This window comes from Notolepis coatsorum, assembly GCF_963971535.1.
Source record: "Notolepis coatsorum genome assembly, chromosome: 1".
Lineage (NCBI taxonomy): Eukaryota > Metazoa > Chordata > Actinopteri > Aulopiformes > Paralepididae > Notolepis > Notolepis coatsorum.
The window spans coordinates 81306070-81322774 of record NC_140165.1 but is presented as its reverse complement, the minus strand read 5'-3'; the positions used below and the strand labels follow the sequence as shown (position 1 = coordinate 81322774).

Here is a 16705-nt window from a genome sequence, read left to right as displayed (position 1 = left end):
ACTACTTCCTCTTGTCACCGTACCTGCTCCACTACCAGCTTCCTCCTTTCTGTGTGACCTGCTTTACTCCAAGCTGGCCTCCCTGACCCCCCCCCCCTTGCTGCCTTGTTGCACCTTACTGTACCTACAATGTCTGTTTGCCTAAGAGCTGACTCTGCTTCCCGTCCTGCCGCCTTGGGTTCCATTTCCTCCCTCTGGTTGGATTTGGGACAAACTTACTAACTACTGTATCTTTGCTCCCTGATAGCAACAACTCTGTTCTCACCTTTAACCTTCTGTCATGTGGCAGTGAAAGGGTTAACATACAGTTTGGCAAATATTAATAATAAGGTATTATTAAAAAATGTATTGTTAATTTTTCAATATAAGTCTAGTAATGTATGAATTATTAGTCAATACAATATAGTATGTTCTGATGAGTAAATAGGGGTGGGATTAAATAAGTGTATGCTTCTTCCCACTCCTTTTCAAATATGTAAAATATATATATATATTGAGTTTGAATTTTTTTTTTTTTATATATATATTTATTATTTGAACGGCGTAAGGCTATATATGTAGTTGATGTTTGTTTGTTATGTTGCATATTTGAAATAAACTTCAATCAAATCAAATCAAAAACCTTTACACTTAAACTCCTGTTAGACTCCTTACTGGTAGCTGGAAAATACCTTTCCCACACAATGCCACACTACAAATACACACTACTAATACATTTAATTAAGCACCGTCTCTCAGCGGTGATTAAAACAATAAATAGTTGTGTGCGTTTAGAGCAGCGCTGCGTCTCAGCGGTGATTAAAACAATAAATAGTTGTGTGCGTTTAGTAGGGATGGGTACCGAATTCGGTACTTTTATTTATTATTTATTATTATTTATTTTTTTACCTTTTTTCTTTTCATGTCAACGTTCACACGCACAATATATGCTTACCTAGGATTTGACTTGATTCAACAACAAAGCAGTCGGAGCAATGGCAAGCCGAAAACGGTCGAAATTGTAGTTATTTGAAGTTTGGATTTTATTTTTTTACGACTGAGGTAGGTAAATAAAAGAATTTGAGACTAAAGTACCGAAAAAAGGTACCGTTGGGTACCGGTATCGATTTAATGTGAAAGGTACCCATCCCTAGCGTTTAGAGCAGCGCTGCGTCTCACTGGTGATTAAAACAATAAATATGTGTGCGTTTAGAGCAGCGCTGCGTCTCACCGGTAATTAAAACAATGCGTTTAGAGCAGCGCTACGTCTCACCGGTGATTAAAACAATGCGTTTAGAGCAGCGCTGCGTCTCACCGGTGATTAAAACAATGCGTTTAGAGCAGTGCTGCGTCTCACCTGTGCGGAGGGGGTCGAGGAAGAAGAAGAACTTGCGGACGGCAGTGCAGACGTAGAAGGAATAGAATGACTTCTCTAGACCATCCAACTGAGGCAGCGTGGGGATCAGCTCTAGAATATAGTTCTCTAGGTCCTAGAGAGAGAGAGAGAGAGAGAGAGAGAGAGAGAGAGAGAGAGAGAGAGAGAGAGAGAGAGAGAGAGAGAGAGAGAGAGAGAGAGAGAGAGAGACAGAGAGAGACAGAGACAGAGAGAGTGAGCACAGCCTTGCTATTGAAAAGGGGAGGCACAGGAAAACCTGGCTTCCTGCAGAGCAAAGGCTGTGCTGCCATTTCATCCTCAGTGAGCCTGAAACTGAGTTGCACTTCCTCACCAAATGTGAAAAATATAAATATATTAGAGAAATGCATTTAAAAACATTTGAATTAATAACAAAATGTTTTCTTACACTACCAGATACAGAGAAACTAGCAGTCCTATTAGAGGAGGACTCAACAAGCTGTGAGCTAGCAGCAGCCTATGTTGCTGCCTGCCATAGACTGAGGGACAGTGAGTGACAGTCAACTGACACTTTTATGCTGTAACAATTGATGTTTTATTTTATGATGATATTTTGTATGATATCTGTTTTGTAATCCATGTTTATGTTTTATGTTAACACAACCTGCGCCAAAAACGAGTTTAAAGATTTTTTTTTGTTTTTGGCGTTTTATCGCTTTATTTCTACTGGGCAGTCCAGTAGGGAGAGACAGAAAAGGAATGGGATACAGAGTGGGGGGAAGACATTTGGCAAATAACGACGGGTTCGGGAGTCGAACCCGGGTCGCCGTGTCGCGGCTGAGCGCGCTATGTGGTTCGCCACTGGGGCGCCCCGCCAAAAACGAGTTTACTCGTTATTGCCCGCCAATCTAATAACGCCAACAATGAGTTTAGTAGTTTTTATGATCGTTATTTCCTTTATTCGCTATTGGCATTCATAATTCATCCAGGAAGGGTCCGGGAGCCAGCTGGACCCTGTCTGATATTTCAACGCCTCAATACCGCAGCCTGGTGGATTTCGGGCGAGTTGCACTCCACTCTAAACCGGATGTGACGCTCTGTGCATCGGGGGAAATCCTCCGGCAGAGCTATCTTGTTATGTTGATCAAGACAAACACTCGAGTGCATTGGATCGCTTTCGAGACGCAAGAATCAATGCTTTTGGCACAAACGGAAAATGGATCTAGCAGATCGAAATCAAATAATTGGAATCTTTTTACTCCAGACTCATCGGGAACAGGTAAGAGGAATCCAACGTTAATTCCAGCTCGATTGTCCATTTATTTCATTGCAATCCATCCGATCAACGTATGATGTCGTACTAAAGAAAGCCATTACTGACAATCAAGGAATCATAAACGACCCCCCCGCCCTTTCCTTCACGCATGATGGAGCATAATGTATACCGAGCATATGCATTTGAGAGAGAGAGAGAGAGAGAGAGAGAGAGAGAGAGAGAGAGAGAGAGAGAGAGAGAGAGAGAGAGAGAGAGAGAGACAGAGAGGAAGGGGGGGTATTACTAGGGTTAGGTATTACTAGAACCACAGGGAGAGAGACTGGAGGAAGGTCTCATTAGAACCACAGGGAGAGACTGGAGGAAGGTCTCATTAGAACCACAGGGAGAGAGACTGGAGGAAGGTCTCATTAGAACCACAGGGAGGGTAGACTGGAGGAAAGTCTCACCGACTCTCTGAGGTAGCCCTGTCCAGCCACGTCATAGAGACTCAGACCTATCCTGGTCTGATGGAGCCACACTGGAGACACACACACACACGGGAGAGAAGAAAGGGAGAACATGGTTATTAACATGTTATTAACGTATTTATGAACATGTTAATAACGTATTTATGAGCATGGTTATTAACACTTTCTCTGCCAAGGACGCCTAAACTCGTCATTCCCCGCCATGCTAATTCTGCCAATGACGATCAATATTTCAAAAATCTGTGATCGCAATCATATTTCTCCCGCGGAGACTTGAGATCTACTGTTGATCCCCTCTCAACTCTCCAACGGTTCAAGAGCGCCATCTGGTGGCCGATCGGCGGATTGCCCAAACCGGAAATGGAAACTGGTGCTCATCCAAATTCGGTCCGATCACTCGCTATAGGTCCCGGGACTCAAGCTAGACACAATGGATAGCAATCCGTTACCAATAACTTGATAAACAACATGATTTGGACGTATATACTATTATACAACCTGGAGATGGATCGCATATTTCAACATCCCATAATAGGAATATTTCTGCTCCACGCTGATCGTCCAACGGCCCGAGGAGACTGGGGTGAGTTTCAGTGTATTTTTTTACCGTGTTCGATACAAACTGCTCTAATGATCATATCACCCACACTAGATGAATCATCTAACGTTGGCCACGGAATTATAAACGACCCCCCCCCCCCATCCGGTCAACATCAGATGATAAGTAGTAACTTCTAGAAGCACGTCCATTTGACATTTTTTATCTCGCGCCGATCGCTATCAAACTGTATACAATCATCAATATAATGCATTTAGGGCTATAAATCACGTTCTGCAGAAAGCTGCAGAAAACGATAAAAACATATTTATACTTTAGACCGTATTTTAGTATGAATATGTGAATGAAAAAGTATAACGTTGCTACACCCTGAACAATAGATACTTGATGTTGAATGGGCCATAGTAATGTCAATTTAGCAATACAATTTAAAAAGTTATAGCCCTGCAAAAAAGGGGAACTTCTCCATAGACAAATAGAGCTGGCAGAGGATAGTATAATGATGTACATAAGCCTGGCGAAGAAAGTGTTAACATGTTATTAACGTATTTATGAACATGTTAATAACGTATTTATGAGCATGGTTATTAACATGTTATTAACGTATTTATGAACATGTTAATAACATATTTATGAGCATGGTTGACATGTTATTAACGTATTTATGAGCATGGTTATTGACATGTTATTAACGTATTCATGAACATGTTAATAACGTATTTATGAGCATGGTTATTAACATGTTATTAACATATTTATGGGCATGGTTATTAACATGTTAATAACGTATTTATGCAGAAAAAATAAATAACGCACATCCTCCGTTTGTTGGTGCTGAGCCAAACTGTAAAAACAGTAATATATGAGACAAAGCGGGGCTCGCAACTCATTTGTAGTTCCAAGCATTGCTTGAAGAAGACCGGAAGGGTCGAAACGTTGCATCTGCCTTTTTGTCAAATAAACATCTTGGAACTACAAATGAGTTGCGAGCCCCGCTTTGTCTCAAATAACGTATTTATGAGCATGGTTATTAACATGTTATTAACGTATTTATGAACATGTTAATAACGTATTTATGAGCATGGTTATTAATGTATTTATGAACATGTTAATAACGTATTTATGAGCATGGTTGTAGCATGTAAACCTGCACTGTGGAACAACAGAGATAGAACTAAATCACACTGTCTGGCTACCTGTTACAACAGAGAAAGAACTAAACCACACTGTCTGGCTACCTGTTACAACAGAGATAGAACTAAACCACACTGTCTGGCTACCTGTTACAGATATAACTAAACCACACTGTCTGGTTACATGTTACAGATAGAACTAAACCACATTGTCTGGCTACCTGTTACAGTAGAGATAGAACTAAACCACACTGTCTGGCTACCTGTTACAGATATAACTAAACTAGGGATGCACCGAAATTTCGGCTACCGAATGTTTTCGGCCGAAAATGGCAAAAAATTGCCTTTCGGCCGAAAGAGTTTTTTCACCGAAAATATAATACCGAAACAGAAACAACCTGTAACCTAACGCGTGTTGTTGTGATGATGTCGCGCTGTCTGGAGTCGCGCTGTTTCTATGTAAACTCTGTGCGCAACGCGTCCAATAAATGCGTCTTTAACATCCTTATTTACTATATGCCCGTCACGGTTAATCACTGAGTGATCTAATATGCATATTATTCAGAGCGAGAGGGGGGGGGGATAGTGTTTCTCACATTGACGCTGTCTGTCGTTGATAATATAATCTTTCTCGAGCATACACGTCGCGCGTCTACTGTGCCGAGTCAAGAGAGCACATTCAACTGGGGACTAGAAAGGTGTGCTCAGTAGAGCACAGATGTCCGCCGTGGCAGCCAGAGAAAAGATGGAATTAATGTGCTGTATGCATTCAGAAGTGCTGAATAAATGTTTTATGGACCCATAATAGTGATTATTTATTATTTAAACCACACTGTCTGGCTACCTGTTACAGATAGAACTAAACCACACTGTCAGGCTACCTGTTACAGATAGAACTAAACCACACTGTCAGGCTACCTGTTACAGATAGAACTAAACCACACTGTCTGGCTACCTGTTACAGATAGAACTAAACCACACTGTCTGGCTACCTGTTACAGATAGAACTAAACCACACTGTCTGGCTACCTGTTACAGATAGAACTAAACCACACTGTCTGGCTATCTGTTACAGATAGAACTAAACCACACTGTCTGGCTACCTGTTACAACAGAGATAGAACTCATTCTAACAAGCTGTTTGCCAAATATGTATCAGAATCATTAATCTACAGTTATACACAGGGCTGATACGTAGCGGTCCATGGAGGCCTGTTCCATATAATGGTAGCAAGTAAACCTTGATGAGAAGCACTTATTTACATTTTCTAATGTGGAACAAACACACACACACACACGCCCGCAAATTGCGGACAGACATGCACACAGTCACACACAAGAAGGAGGAGCAGGAGGAGGAGGAGGAGGAGGAGGAGGAGGAGGAGGAGGAGGAGGAGGAGGAGGAGGAGGAGCAGGAGGAGGAGGTGGTGATGATGATGGAGATCCAGACCTTTCCGCATAACGTAGTTGAAGAACTGCATGATGGAGATCCTCCCATAGGGGTCGCTAAGGAGCAGCTTAGCATAAACTCTGGCTGTAAAAAACTGTCTGAAGAGGAGAAGAGAAAGGGAGAGAAGAAGAGAGAGGGAGAGGAGAGAAGATGAGAGGAGGAAAAGGAGAGGAAAGAGGAGAGAGGATAAGAGAGAGGAGATAGGAGAGAAGAGAGATCGGAGAAAAAGAAAAAACCATGAGTCATGTTACTCAAGTAGAATCCTCTACTATAGTTATTAACATGAATTACCATGTTATTAACATATTTATGAAGATGGTTATAGGATTTATAAGACCGGAATGCGTCCCTCTCTGTTTGTTGTTGTTCTCTACTTACTTGCACTTGGGTCCAGCCTTCTGTCCCACCTGCAGATAGGCCTCATAGCTGATCATGGCCTCTTCCCCCGTCACTGGAGGAACCTGGTGTTTATCAAGAAGAAACCACAGGTTCTAGAGAGAGAGGAGAGGAGAGAGAGAAGAGGAGAGGAGAGAAATGGAGAGAGACAGAGAGACAGAGAGAGATAGAGACAGATAGAGAGGATAGAGATTAGAGAGATACAGATAGACATAAACATGGTGAAAACATGGCAAATAACGGAAAACTCCCATACCTACTGGGAGAAATACAACAATGTGCAAACACAGCAGCAAGATTTGTGAGCTGTTGTGACAAGAAAAGGACATCCAACGGAATACAACCACCATAAATGGCAATTGTGTCAATCACACAAATATTCCTGCACTATTCGCACTTTTTTTTTGTTTTGTTTGTTTTAACACTGGCTTTGGCAATGTAATCATAATGATTCCCATGTCAACAAAGCCCCCTTAGGGCGGTCGGGTGGCGTAGCGGAGATTGCGCTCGTCACCAATGCAAGAGGCTGTGGTCTCGACTCCCGGAGTCAGCATTGCCTGTGGCTTGGGCCGATCGTCATACTAACTTGTTTGGCTGAGTTAGCGGGAGGGAAGCCGTGGGTGGTAATCTGGCGTTGTGGACAGCGACACCTACAGGTCAGGTGTGTGTGTGTTTGATTGAAAACTTTATTAAGCAGATTGCAGAATGGGTACAATACAGTACGGCTCAATACAACAATTGTTAAAAGGATGCAGACCAGAAAAATACTTTCATCTGGTTTACATCAGGGTCCTCCATTTTCAATTCATCAAGACATTTATGACATACACGACATACAAATATACAGTACTAGTCACCCAAACAACTGCCTATTTGAACTGCTGTGGTCAGGCAAGCGATACCGGAGTCTCATGGCCGTACAGAGACTCAGAAGGAGCTTCTATCCCCAGGCCATCAATGACAATAACCCTAACACTCACTTTAAATAAACAACTCACTGTAGCACCCACTTTACTCACTTTAACACACTTTATATTTATTGGTAAAGAGATTTGCACTACAACTCATACCTCATTGCACATTACCCTAAGTTGTACCTCATCCCATTTCTGCATTGTACTGTATACTGTATTGTACTGTAACTCACTGTTACTCTTTTTTTACTCTGTATTGTATATTGTATATTGACTCAACACTTTTTGTTTACATACTTTTGACTTTCTATTTTATACTTTTAATCTATTTTTATCTAGCACACTCCCAGGAGTTCATACAGAAAAAAAGCATTTAATGGAAAAGTATTCTGTATTTTGTACTATGACAACTAATAAAGAAACTTGAAACTACATTGGAGGGGGTTGTGTGTGTGTGTGTTTGATTGAAAACTTTATTAAGCAGATTGCAGAATGGGTACAATACAGTACGGCTCAATACAACAATTGTTAAAAGGATGCAGACCAGAAAAATACTTTCATCTGGTTTACATCAGGGTCCTCCATTTTCAATTCATCAAGACATTTATGACATACACGACATACAAATATACAGTACTAGTCACCCAAACAACTGCCTATTTGAACTGCTGTGGTCAGGCAAGCGATACCGGAGTCTCATGGCCGTACAGAGACTCAGAAGGAGCTTCTATCCCCAGGCCATCAATGACAATAACCCTAACACTCACTTTAAATAAACAACTCACTGTAGCACCCACTTTACTCATTTTAACACACTTTATATTTATTGGTAAAGAGATTTGCACTACAACTCATACCTCATTGCACATTACCCTAAGTTGTACCTCATCCCATTTCTGCATTGTACTGTATACTGTATTGTACTGTAACTCACTGTTACTCTTTTTTTACTCTGTATTGTATATTGTATATTGACTCAACACTTTTTGTTTACATACTTTTGACTTTCTATTTTATACTTTTAATCTATTTTTATCTAGCACACTCCCAGGAGTTCATACAGAAAAAAAGCATTTAATGGAAAAGTATTCTGTATTTTGTACTATGACAACTAATAAAGAAACTTGAAACTACATTGGAGGGGGTTGGGTGTGTGTGTGTTACCTGTAGTTCTTCATTATCTAGCAGCTCTCTGCTCTTCCTCTGTAGAAACACAGCTCTGGACTCTTCTCTCAGCTTCTGGAGCAGGACCTCGTCCTCTGCAGGTAACTGACACCACATCATCATCATCATCATCGTCATCGTCAATCAACAGCAACATCCAACGGTTTTCACTGCCACACGACAGCCGGTTAACCCTTTCACTGTGACAATACAGAAGGTTAGCCCTTTACTATCACACAACCGACGGATGCAGAGCTAATGATGCTAATGATGGAGCATCGCCGTCGGTTGTGTGATAGTAAAGGGTTAACATTCTGTCGTGTGGCAGTGAAAGGGTTAACTTCTGTTACTACTACAACAACAACAACAACAACAACAACAACAACAACAACATGCCCATAATGCCCATAATACCAGACATGCTTCAAGTAGTCGCTTTACTCTACCTCTGCCTAGAACCAACGCTCTAAAGAAAACTGCAATGTATGGTGAAATGGATTCACCTATGACATTTTGTTTTATTTTCTATTGATTATGGATGTGATATATGACTGATTTACACTGAATGTTTCATATTTGTATGTCTGTGAGGACCCCAGGAAGAATAGTCAACACGTTGATGATGACTAATGGGGATCCTAATAAACATAAACATAAACAACACAGGCAGACAGACAGACAGACAGAAGTACTGACAGACAGACAGACAGACACACAGATAGACAGACAGACACACAGATAGACAGACAGACAGAAAGGCAGACAGACAGACAGACGGACGGACGGACGACAGACAGTGTTTATATAATATATTATTATTACCTAATAGAAGCGAGGGATGTTGTTATAAGAGCTGTCTGTGTTTCCTCCTCCTCAGACAGACAGTGTTTATATATATAATATATTATTATTATTATTATTATTATTATTATTATTATTATTATTATTATTATTATTATTATTATTATTATTACCCTGTAATAGAAGCGAGGGATGTTGTTATAAGAGCTGTCTGTGTTTCCTCCTCCTCTCCACTCAGAGTAATATTTAGTGAATAACTCTGTTTCCTCCTCCTTCTTCTGCTCTTCGTCTCTCTCATCTGTTAGACACATTAATAAACAGACAGAACATGATGTCAGTAATAATCAATAGAGAGAAGTTAAAGTGAACACATGTAGTTAAGTTACAGTAGCTACAGTAATAATCAATCGAGAAGTTAAAGTTAACACATGTTGTTAAGTTACAGTAGTTAGCTACAGTAATAATCAATAGAGAGAAGTTAAAGTTAACACATGTTGTTAAGTTACAGTAGTTAGCTACAGTAATAATCAATAGAGAGAAGTTAAAGTTAACACATGATGTTAAGTTACAGTAGTTAGCTACAGTGGGCTAACAGCTAGCTGCTGCGTTACATAGAAAGTGACTTCTCTCTTCTCACCTTTCTTCTTGCAGTTCGCTGCTGCTCTCCTTTTTAAAACGTCAGACCATGTTGTTTCTGTTGCCATGTTTGCTGGTAGAAATAAATAAATACCACTTTTGATGTGAAACGATCCGATATCTGAGGCAGAATAAACAATAAAGTCACAATCTAAACATCACAGCGTCAAGACGACTTCCGGTCGCGGTATTTCAAAATAAAGCTCCCTCTGGTGTTGTGGTTTGATTGATTGATTTGATTGATTGAACATTTTATTTAACAGATTGCAGAATGGGTACAATACAGTACAGCTCAATACACACACTACATTTATGACATACCAGATTTACAAATACAGTACTGTAAGAGTTAAAAAAAGAGAGTATACATTTGACAAAGAAACTGTACATTGGATGAGGTGGGGGGGGGGGGGGGGGGGGGTAACTGGATTGGATTATCGACGAAACTTTGGTCCCAAGAAGAGGGTCTTGTGTATTATTGGGTTAGGACATTTACATTGGAGGGGGTTGAGTTAGGGCATTTACAGTTTCGAATTGCAGTCTCCCGTAGATAAGGTCAAGTAGTAGTCTGACGAGTTAGTTTTGAGATGTTTCGCAATTATGCCACATCAATGTGGAACGCCCTACCCACAGCCGTAAAATAATGTGAATCCCTTCCCTCCTTCAAAATCGCTCTCAAAGAGTGGAAACTGGTCCCAGTAAATGTCCAAACCACCACCCAGTGCACCCACCCAACCCCCTCCAATGTACAGTTTCTTCCCTTTCGAATGTATATATTTTTTATGATCTCTTGTAGTGTGGTAGTGAAAGGTTAACCTTCTGTAGTGTGGTAGTGAAAGGTTAACCTTCTGTAGTGTGGTAGTGAAAGGTTAACCTTCTGTAGTGTGGTAGTGAAAGGTTAACCTTCTGTAGTGTGGTAGTGAAAGGGTTAACCGTCTCCTGATGAATTGAAAATGGGGGACCCTGATGTAAACAAGACGAAAGTCTTTCTCTGGTCTGCATCCCCTTAACAATTGTGTGTATTGAGCTGTACTGTATTGTACCCATTCTACAATCTGTTAATAAAGTTTTCAATCAATCAATCAATCAATGTAGTGTGGTAGTGAAAGGTTAACCTTCTGTAGTGTGCAGTGAAAGGGTTAACCTTCTGTAGTGTGGTAGTTAAAGGGTTTAGGGCATAGGTGTCAAACTCACGGCCCGCGGGCCAAATCCGGCCCGCCACGTCATTTGATGTGGCCCCCCAAGAGCTCAGGTAAAAAAAAAAAAAAAATATTTCTCTGGTCTGCAATTGTGTGTATTGAGCTGTACTGTACTGTACCCATTCTGCAATCTGTTCATTAAAGTTAATTAAACTATCTTCCATTAGTTGGATGTATGGCCTCTGCAAGGTTGTGTGCAGCCATTTGTTTTTGTAACATCTGCTACATCTGTCCCACGTGTTCTTTGCAGCTCACAGTTGTTAGTTCTGCCCCTCTTGACTGTGACAAAAAGGTTTTGAACAAACTTAATGTCATAGCTTGTATTTGATGATATTCTTCTTTGTTATTTACTTGAATGGTTTGATCATTGATTGGTGGAGTAATATGGGGTTCTGATAAACAAAAATTATTTGTTAAAATAACATAAGCTAACATATATTTTTACATTTATGCAAATGAATATGCAATATGTATAACTTGAATAAGTAATAAATACAGAAACACCATGTTTAACAATATGTAAATGTGTAGCTACATTTATTTTACATTACATTAACATCTATACGGTCTTTGGCCCTTTGAGGGCAACCATAATGTTGATGTGGCCCTCTGTGAAAATGAGTTTGACACCCCTGGTTTAGGGGATTGAAGAACATCTTTAACATGTTTTAATAATTTTTTTTATTTAAATCTATTTTCACCATCTATTTTGTATTTGTTCTATTTCTCTTTTCATTCAAACATTAAATCTGGGGAGCCTCTTAGTCTTCATCTAATATAAGATAAGATATTCCTTTATTGATCCCCTTCAGGCATCATAGCAGCATGGGGGAGGGGAGGTCGTACAAACAAGCAGTGTAAACAATACAACAAATCAATATACTAACTGAAATATACAGTATTCACATAAGGTGCAGTATGCATAAGGTAGTGTTATTGTCCTACTTCCTAGTAGTTGTAGTTGGATGTCTGGCCGCAGTCCCTGCCCACTGTTGTGGAGCCTGATGGCCGCTGGTATGAAGGACTGGCCGAGGCGGTTAGTTCACTTAGTTGAGTGTCGGGGGGGTTGTAAACAAGATGAAAGTCTTTCTCATGGTCTGCATCATTGTGTGTATTGAGCCGTACTGTGTACCCATTCTGCAATCTGTTAAATAACATTTTCAATCAATCAAAGTAAGGTTAGTTAGGGTTAGCATACGTTAGCTAGCCTTCCTCACTTTTTATTTAATTTAATTGGGTCATAGATTACTGCTTTTCATTTAATAAAATAAAAAACGTTTAATTTGAAGTCAAATTCACCCAACCCGGAAGTGATTGTTGCTGCCGTGAGCTGGCGTGATGACGTCACAGTGTGCGACTCTTGTGTTTTATAGGACGAGACCATTATAATAATGTGTGTTTGTGTGTCCTAGATATAGTTTTGCTGAAAAGAAAAACTACTTATTGCGTTGTGTCCGTGAAGAATGGATAGTTGAGTCGCCTTTAAGGGGGAATATAGTTATAGAAGGATAATGTTTTGTAGAAGTTAGGCTGAACGTCAACCTGCATGCTGAGGCTAGTTACTGCTACCTGCTGCTAGACTAGTTACTATAGTTACTGCTACCTGCTGCTAGCTAGCTATCATTCCAGTTTAATTCATCTGACTGGGTTAGAGTTAGTTACTATAGCTACCTGCTTCTAGACTAGCTATCATTCCAGTTTAATTCATCTGACTGGGTTAGGGTTAGTTACTATAGTTACCTGCTGCTAGACTAGCTATCATTCCAGTTTAATTCATCTGACTGGGTTAGGGTTAGTTACTATAGCTACCTGTAACCTGCTGCTAGACTAGCTATCATTCCAGTTTAATTCATCTGACTGGGTTAGGGTTAGTTACTATAGCTACCTGCTGCTAGACTAGCTATCATTCCAGTTTAATTCATCTGACTGTGTTAGGGTTAGTTACTATAGCTACCTGCTGCTAGACTAGCTATCATTCCAGTTTAATTCATCTGACTGGGTTAGGGTTAGTTACTATAGCTACCTGCTGCTAGACTAGCTATCATTCCAGTTTAATTCATCTGACTGACAACAAGTAGGAACGTTATAGTAGCTGCAGGGTAAACAGCTGTAGCCCAACCTTATAGTTTATATCAGACGTGGAAGATGATGAGCACAAGAAGACTGTTGACATGCAGCTGAAACCAATGCGACTGGAACATTCAACTCATATACTTTCAAGAGTCCATGCTGCCTGTTCTACACAATGTTGAGGTTCTCACCCCTGATGTGCAAGACAGGTATGTCATAAATGTATAGATGTAACAGTACTGTATATCTGTATATGTCATATATGTTATGATGAATTGAAAATGGGGGACCCTGAGTCAAGTCAAGTCTAGCCCCTTACGTGACTGCGGTTTGCAAGCCTGGGGATTTTGTGACCGCAGTCACTTGCTGGTGGGACGCGACCAGTTTAAAAAATAACAACCAAGCGTGATCGCGGGGCTGGGGGTGTGTAAAAAATATATCCGATATGAATTTCAAAGATACCCAGCGTACAATATGGGTTTAACACAGCTTTACAGTGGGGTCTGGAAGCTTGGAGTTGCTAATAAACAGTTTAAATCATTGTTACTCCATGAGTGGTGGTACTCACAGAGCGAGCCGTGTATTTCCGCCATTGGTGTCACCGCACATGCGCACCAGGCATTTGGCTGCCTGGTCCAGGCATTACAGGCGGAAATACACAGCTTGCTCTGTGAGTACCACTCGTGGAGTAACAATGATTTAAACTGTTTATTAGCAACTCCGAGCTTCCAGACCCCACTGTAAAGCTGTGTTAAACCCATATTGTACGCTGGGTATCTTTGAAATTCATATCTGTTATATTTTTGACACACCCCCAGCCCCGCAATCACGCTTGGTTGTTATTTTTTAAACTGATCGTGTCCCACCAGCAAGTGACTGCGGTCACAAAAGCCCCAGGCTTGCAAACCACAGTCACGTAAGGGGCTAAGTCAAGTCAAGAGTTTTATTTTTCACGGCATACAAGTATACAGTGAAATGCGGGGGGTCTTGCCCGCAACGATTGTGCATAATACAATAATACAATTACAATAGTAAGAATCCAATAGGATGTGAACGACATTTGTGCAATAATACAAGTAATCAAAGTAGGGCATATCGGTATATGTACATGAGTTTTTACAAGAGCATGGTAAGACATGCTAGGTCCTGTGATAGTGCAATACACTGTTAGCTATGGATGAGGCACTGGGTCTTTATGTACACTGCTATACAATGCTATTATACAATCTCAAGTTATACTATACTATTTTGTAAAGTGACCATAAGTGTGAGCGTGTGCAGCATGAGTGTGTGTGTTCATGTTAAAGTGGCTGCTGGTGTGTGAGCGTGTACAGTGTGTGTGTTGTGACAGTGTGTGCTCATTTGTGCTTGTGTGTGGAGAGTTCAGTGTTCAAGGCTCTGATGGCCTGGGGGAAGAAGCTGAGCCGAAGTCTCTCTGTCCTAGTTGCCGGTTTTCGCAGGCGTTTGCCTGACCGCAGCAGCTTGAACAGGCTGTTGTTGGGGTGGTGAGGGTCTTTCATTATTCTGCAGGCTCTGATGTAAACAAGACGAAAGTCTTTCTCTGGTCTGCATCCCCTTAACAATTGTGTGTATTGAGCTGTACTGTATTGTACCCATTCTGCAATCTGTTAATAAAGTTTTAAATCAATCAATCAACAGGAGTATGTCTGCAGAACCTGATGAACCCTCTGCTCCGGTACAGAAGCTCAGCCAAGCTGCCCACAGTTACTGCACCACAGGTACTATATACCTGTATGTCCCTATGTCATAAATGTCATGATGTCATGTATGTCACAAATGTCATGATGTTGTGTATGTCATAAATGTCACTATGAATTGAAAATGGGGGACCCTGATGTAAACAAGACGAAAGTCTTTCTCTGGTCTGCATCCTCGTAGTGTGTGTATTGAGCCGTACTGTATTGTACCCATTCTGCAATCTGTTAAATACAGTTTTCATTCATTCATTCACAGATCCTGTACAGCAGTGGTGGAGGGAGTAGACCTGTAGCAGACGGAGACCGCAGACAGACAGACGGACAGAATGTAATAAAATATAAAGGAGAAAGGAGAGGAGCTGATGGCTTCATGAAGCGTGAGCGGCCAGCCTTCCCCAAGTCTGCTGCCGGGACATCCTGGAAGACCGCAGAGGCGGGGAGGAGGGACACATCTATGGACGATCAGCGTCCCGGGACGAGAAGAGGAGAAGGTAGAATCAACTGTCTTTATTTACCCATGTGCCAGTGGCCAGTACAACCAGTCTGACACTGTTGACCACTAGGAGCTGCCCAGTACAACCACAGTCTGACACTGTTGACCACTAGGAGCTGCCCAGTACAACCACAGTCTGACACTGTTGACCACTAGGAGCTGCCCAGTACAACCACAGTCTGACACTGTTGACCACTAGGAGCTGCCCAGTACAACCACAGTCTGACACTGTTGACCACTAGGAGCTGCCCAGTACAACCACAGTCTGACACTGTTGACCACTAGGAGCTGCCCAGTACAACCAGTCTGACACTGTTGACCACTAGGAGCTACCCAGTACAACCACAGTTTGACACTGTTGACCACTAGGAGCTGCCCAGTACAACCACAGTCTGACACTGTTGACCACTAGGAGCTGCCCAGTACAACCACAGCCTGACACTGTTGACCACTAGGAGCTGTCCAGTACAACCACAGTCTGACACTGTTGACCACTAGGAGCTGCCCAGTACAACCACAGTCTGACACTGTTGACCACTAGGAGCTGCCCAGTATGAATGAATGAATGAATGAATGAATTTATTCACACACACACACGATACATTTACATGCGAGTATCCTCATGTGATATCAATGTCGCAAATTGTGTGCATGTGCCAGGTCTCCCAAGAAGCTATTTAAAGCTTTTGGAGGGAGCCTGAACACAGATACAAACAGAATATAAACAACAAAACAATAACAAAAAACAAAACAAAACAATACAACATGGGTAGGTTTACACACCTACCTACTAACTGACATATAACAGAGATACATAATACAGACAATTTTATTCCTAAGTTATAATTTTAATTAGAGATATGATTTTAGAAGTTCCTCTTTCAGTGATTTTTTAAAGGTTTTAAAGATATTAGTCATTTTTAGATTTTCGTCAAGCTTGTTCCAGATCTGTGGACCCCTGCATGCTATGCTTAGGCTAGCACAATTGAGCCTTCTCCTCTTGCCAGATATAAGATGCTTATTTCTTGTGTTGTGGATGTGCAGTGGTTGGCAGACTGGGACAAGCTCAGACAGTCTGTGATTCATGTTGTTGACA

General features: G+C 41.1%; 2 protein-coding genes across 5 annotated transcripts in view; one reads left to right on the top strand and one right to left on the bottom strand.

Annotated features, from left to right (window-relative positions):
* ppp2r3c (protein phosphatase 2, regulatory subunit B'', gamma) overlaps window positions 1-12331 on the bottom strand; it is a 59763-nt gene extending 47432 nt beyond the window's left edge. For 2 of the 3 annotated variants that reach the window (XM_084316143.1, XM_084316145.1), the window contains exons 1-7: window positions 10131-10279; window positions 9667-9791; window positions 8693-8797; window positions 6597-6709; window positions 6219-6316; window positions 3056-3126; window positions 1337-1469 (exon numbers count right to left, since the gene is read on the bottom strand). In XM_084316143.1, coding sequence (XP_084172269.1) covers window positions 1337-1469; window positions 3056-3126; window positions 6219-6316; window positions 6597-6709; window positions 8693-8797; window positions 9667-9791; window positions 10131-10197 — 712 coding nt within the window. In that variant the 5' untranslated portion in view covers window positions 10198-10279. Of the gene's footprint in view, window positions 1-1336; window positions 1470-3055; window positions 3127-6218; window positions 6317-6596; window positions 6710-8692; window positions 8798-9666; window positions 9792-10130; window positions 10280-12273 lie in introns of those variants that run through there. The other variant, XM_084316144.1, reaches the window with a different exon arrangement.
* Window positions 12332-12707: 376 nt separating this feature from the next.
* Window positions 12708-16705, top strand: part of LOC311243994 (mitochondrial ribonuclease P catalytic subunit-like) — a 92132-nt gene continuing 88134 nt past the window's right edge. For both annotated transcript variants that reach the window (XM_084333403.1, XM_084333402.1), the window contains exons 1-3: window positions 12708-13607; window positions 15058-15137; window positions 15373-15607. In XM_084333403.1, coding sequence (XP_084189529.1) covers window positions 13574-13607; window positions 15058-15137; window positions 15373-15607 — 349 coding nt within the window. In that variant the 5' untranslated portion in view covers window positions 12708-13573. The remainder of the gene's footprint in view (window positions 13608-15057; window positions 15138-15372; window positions 15608-16705) is intronic.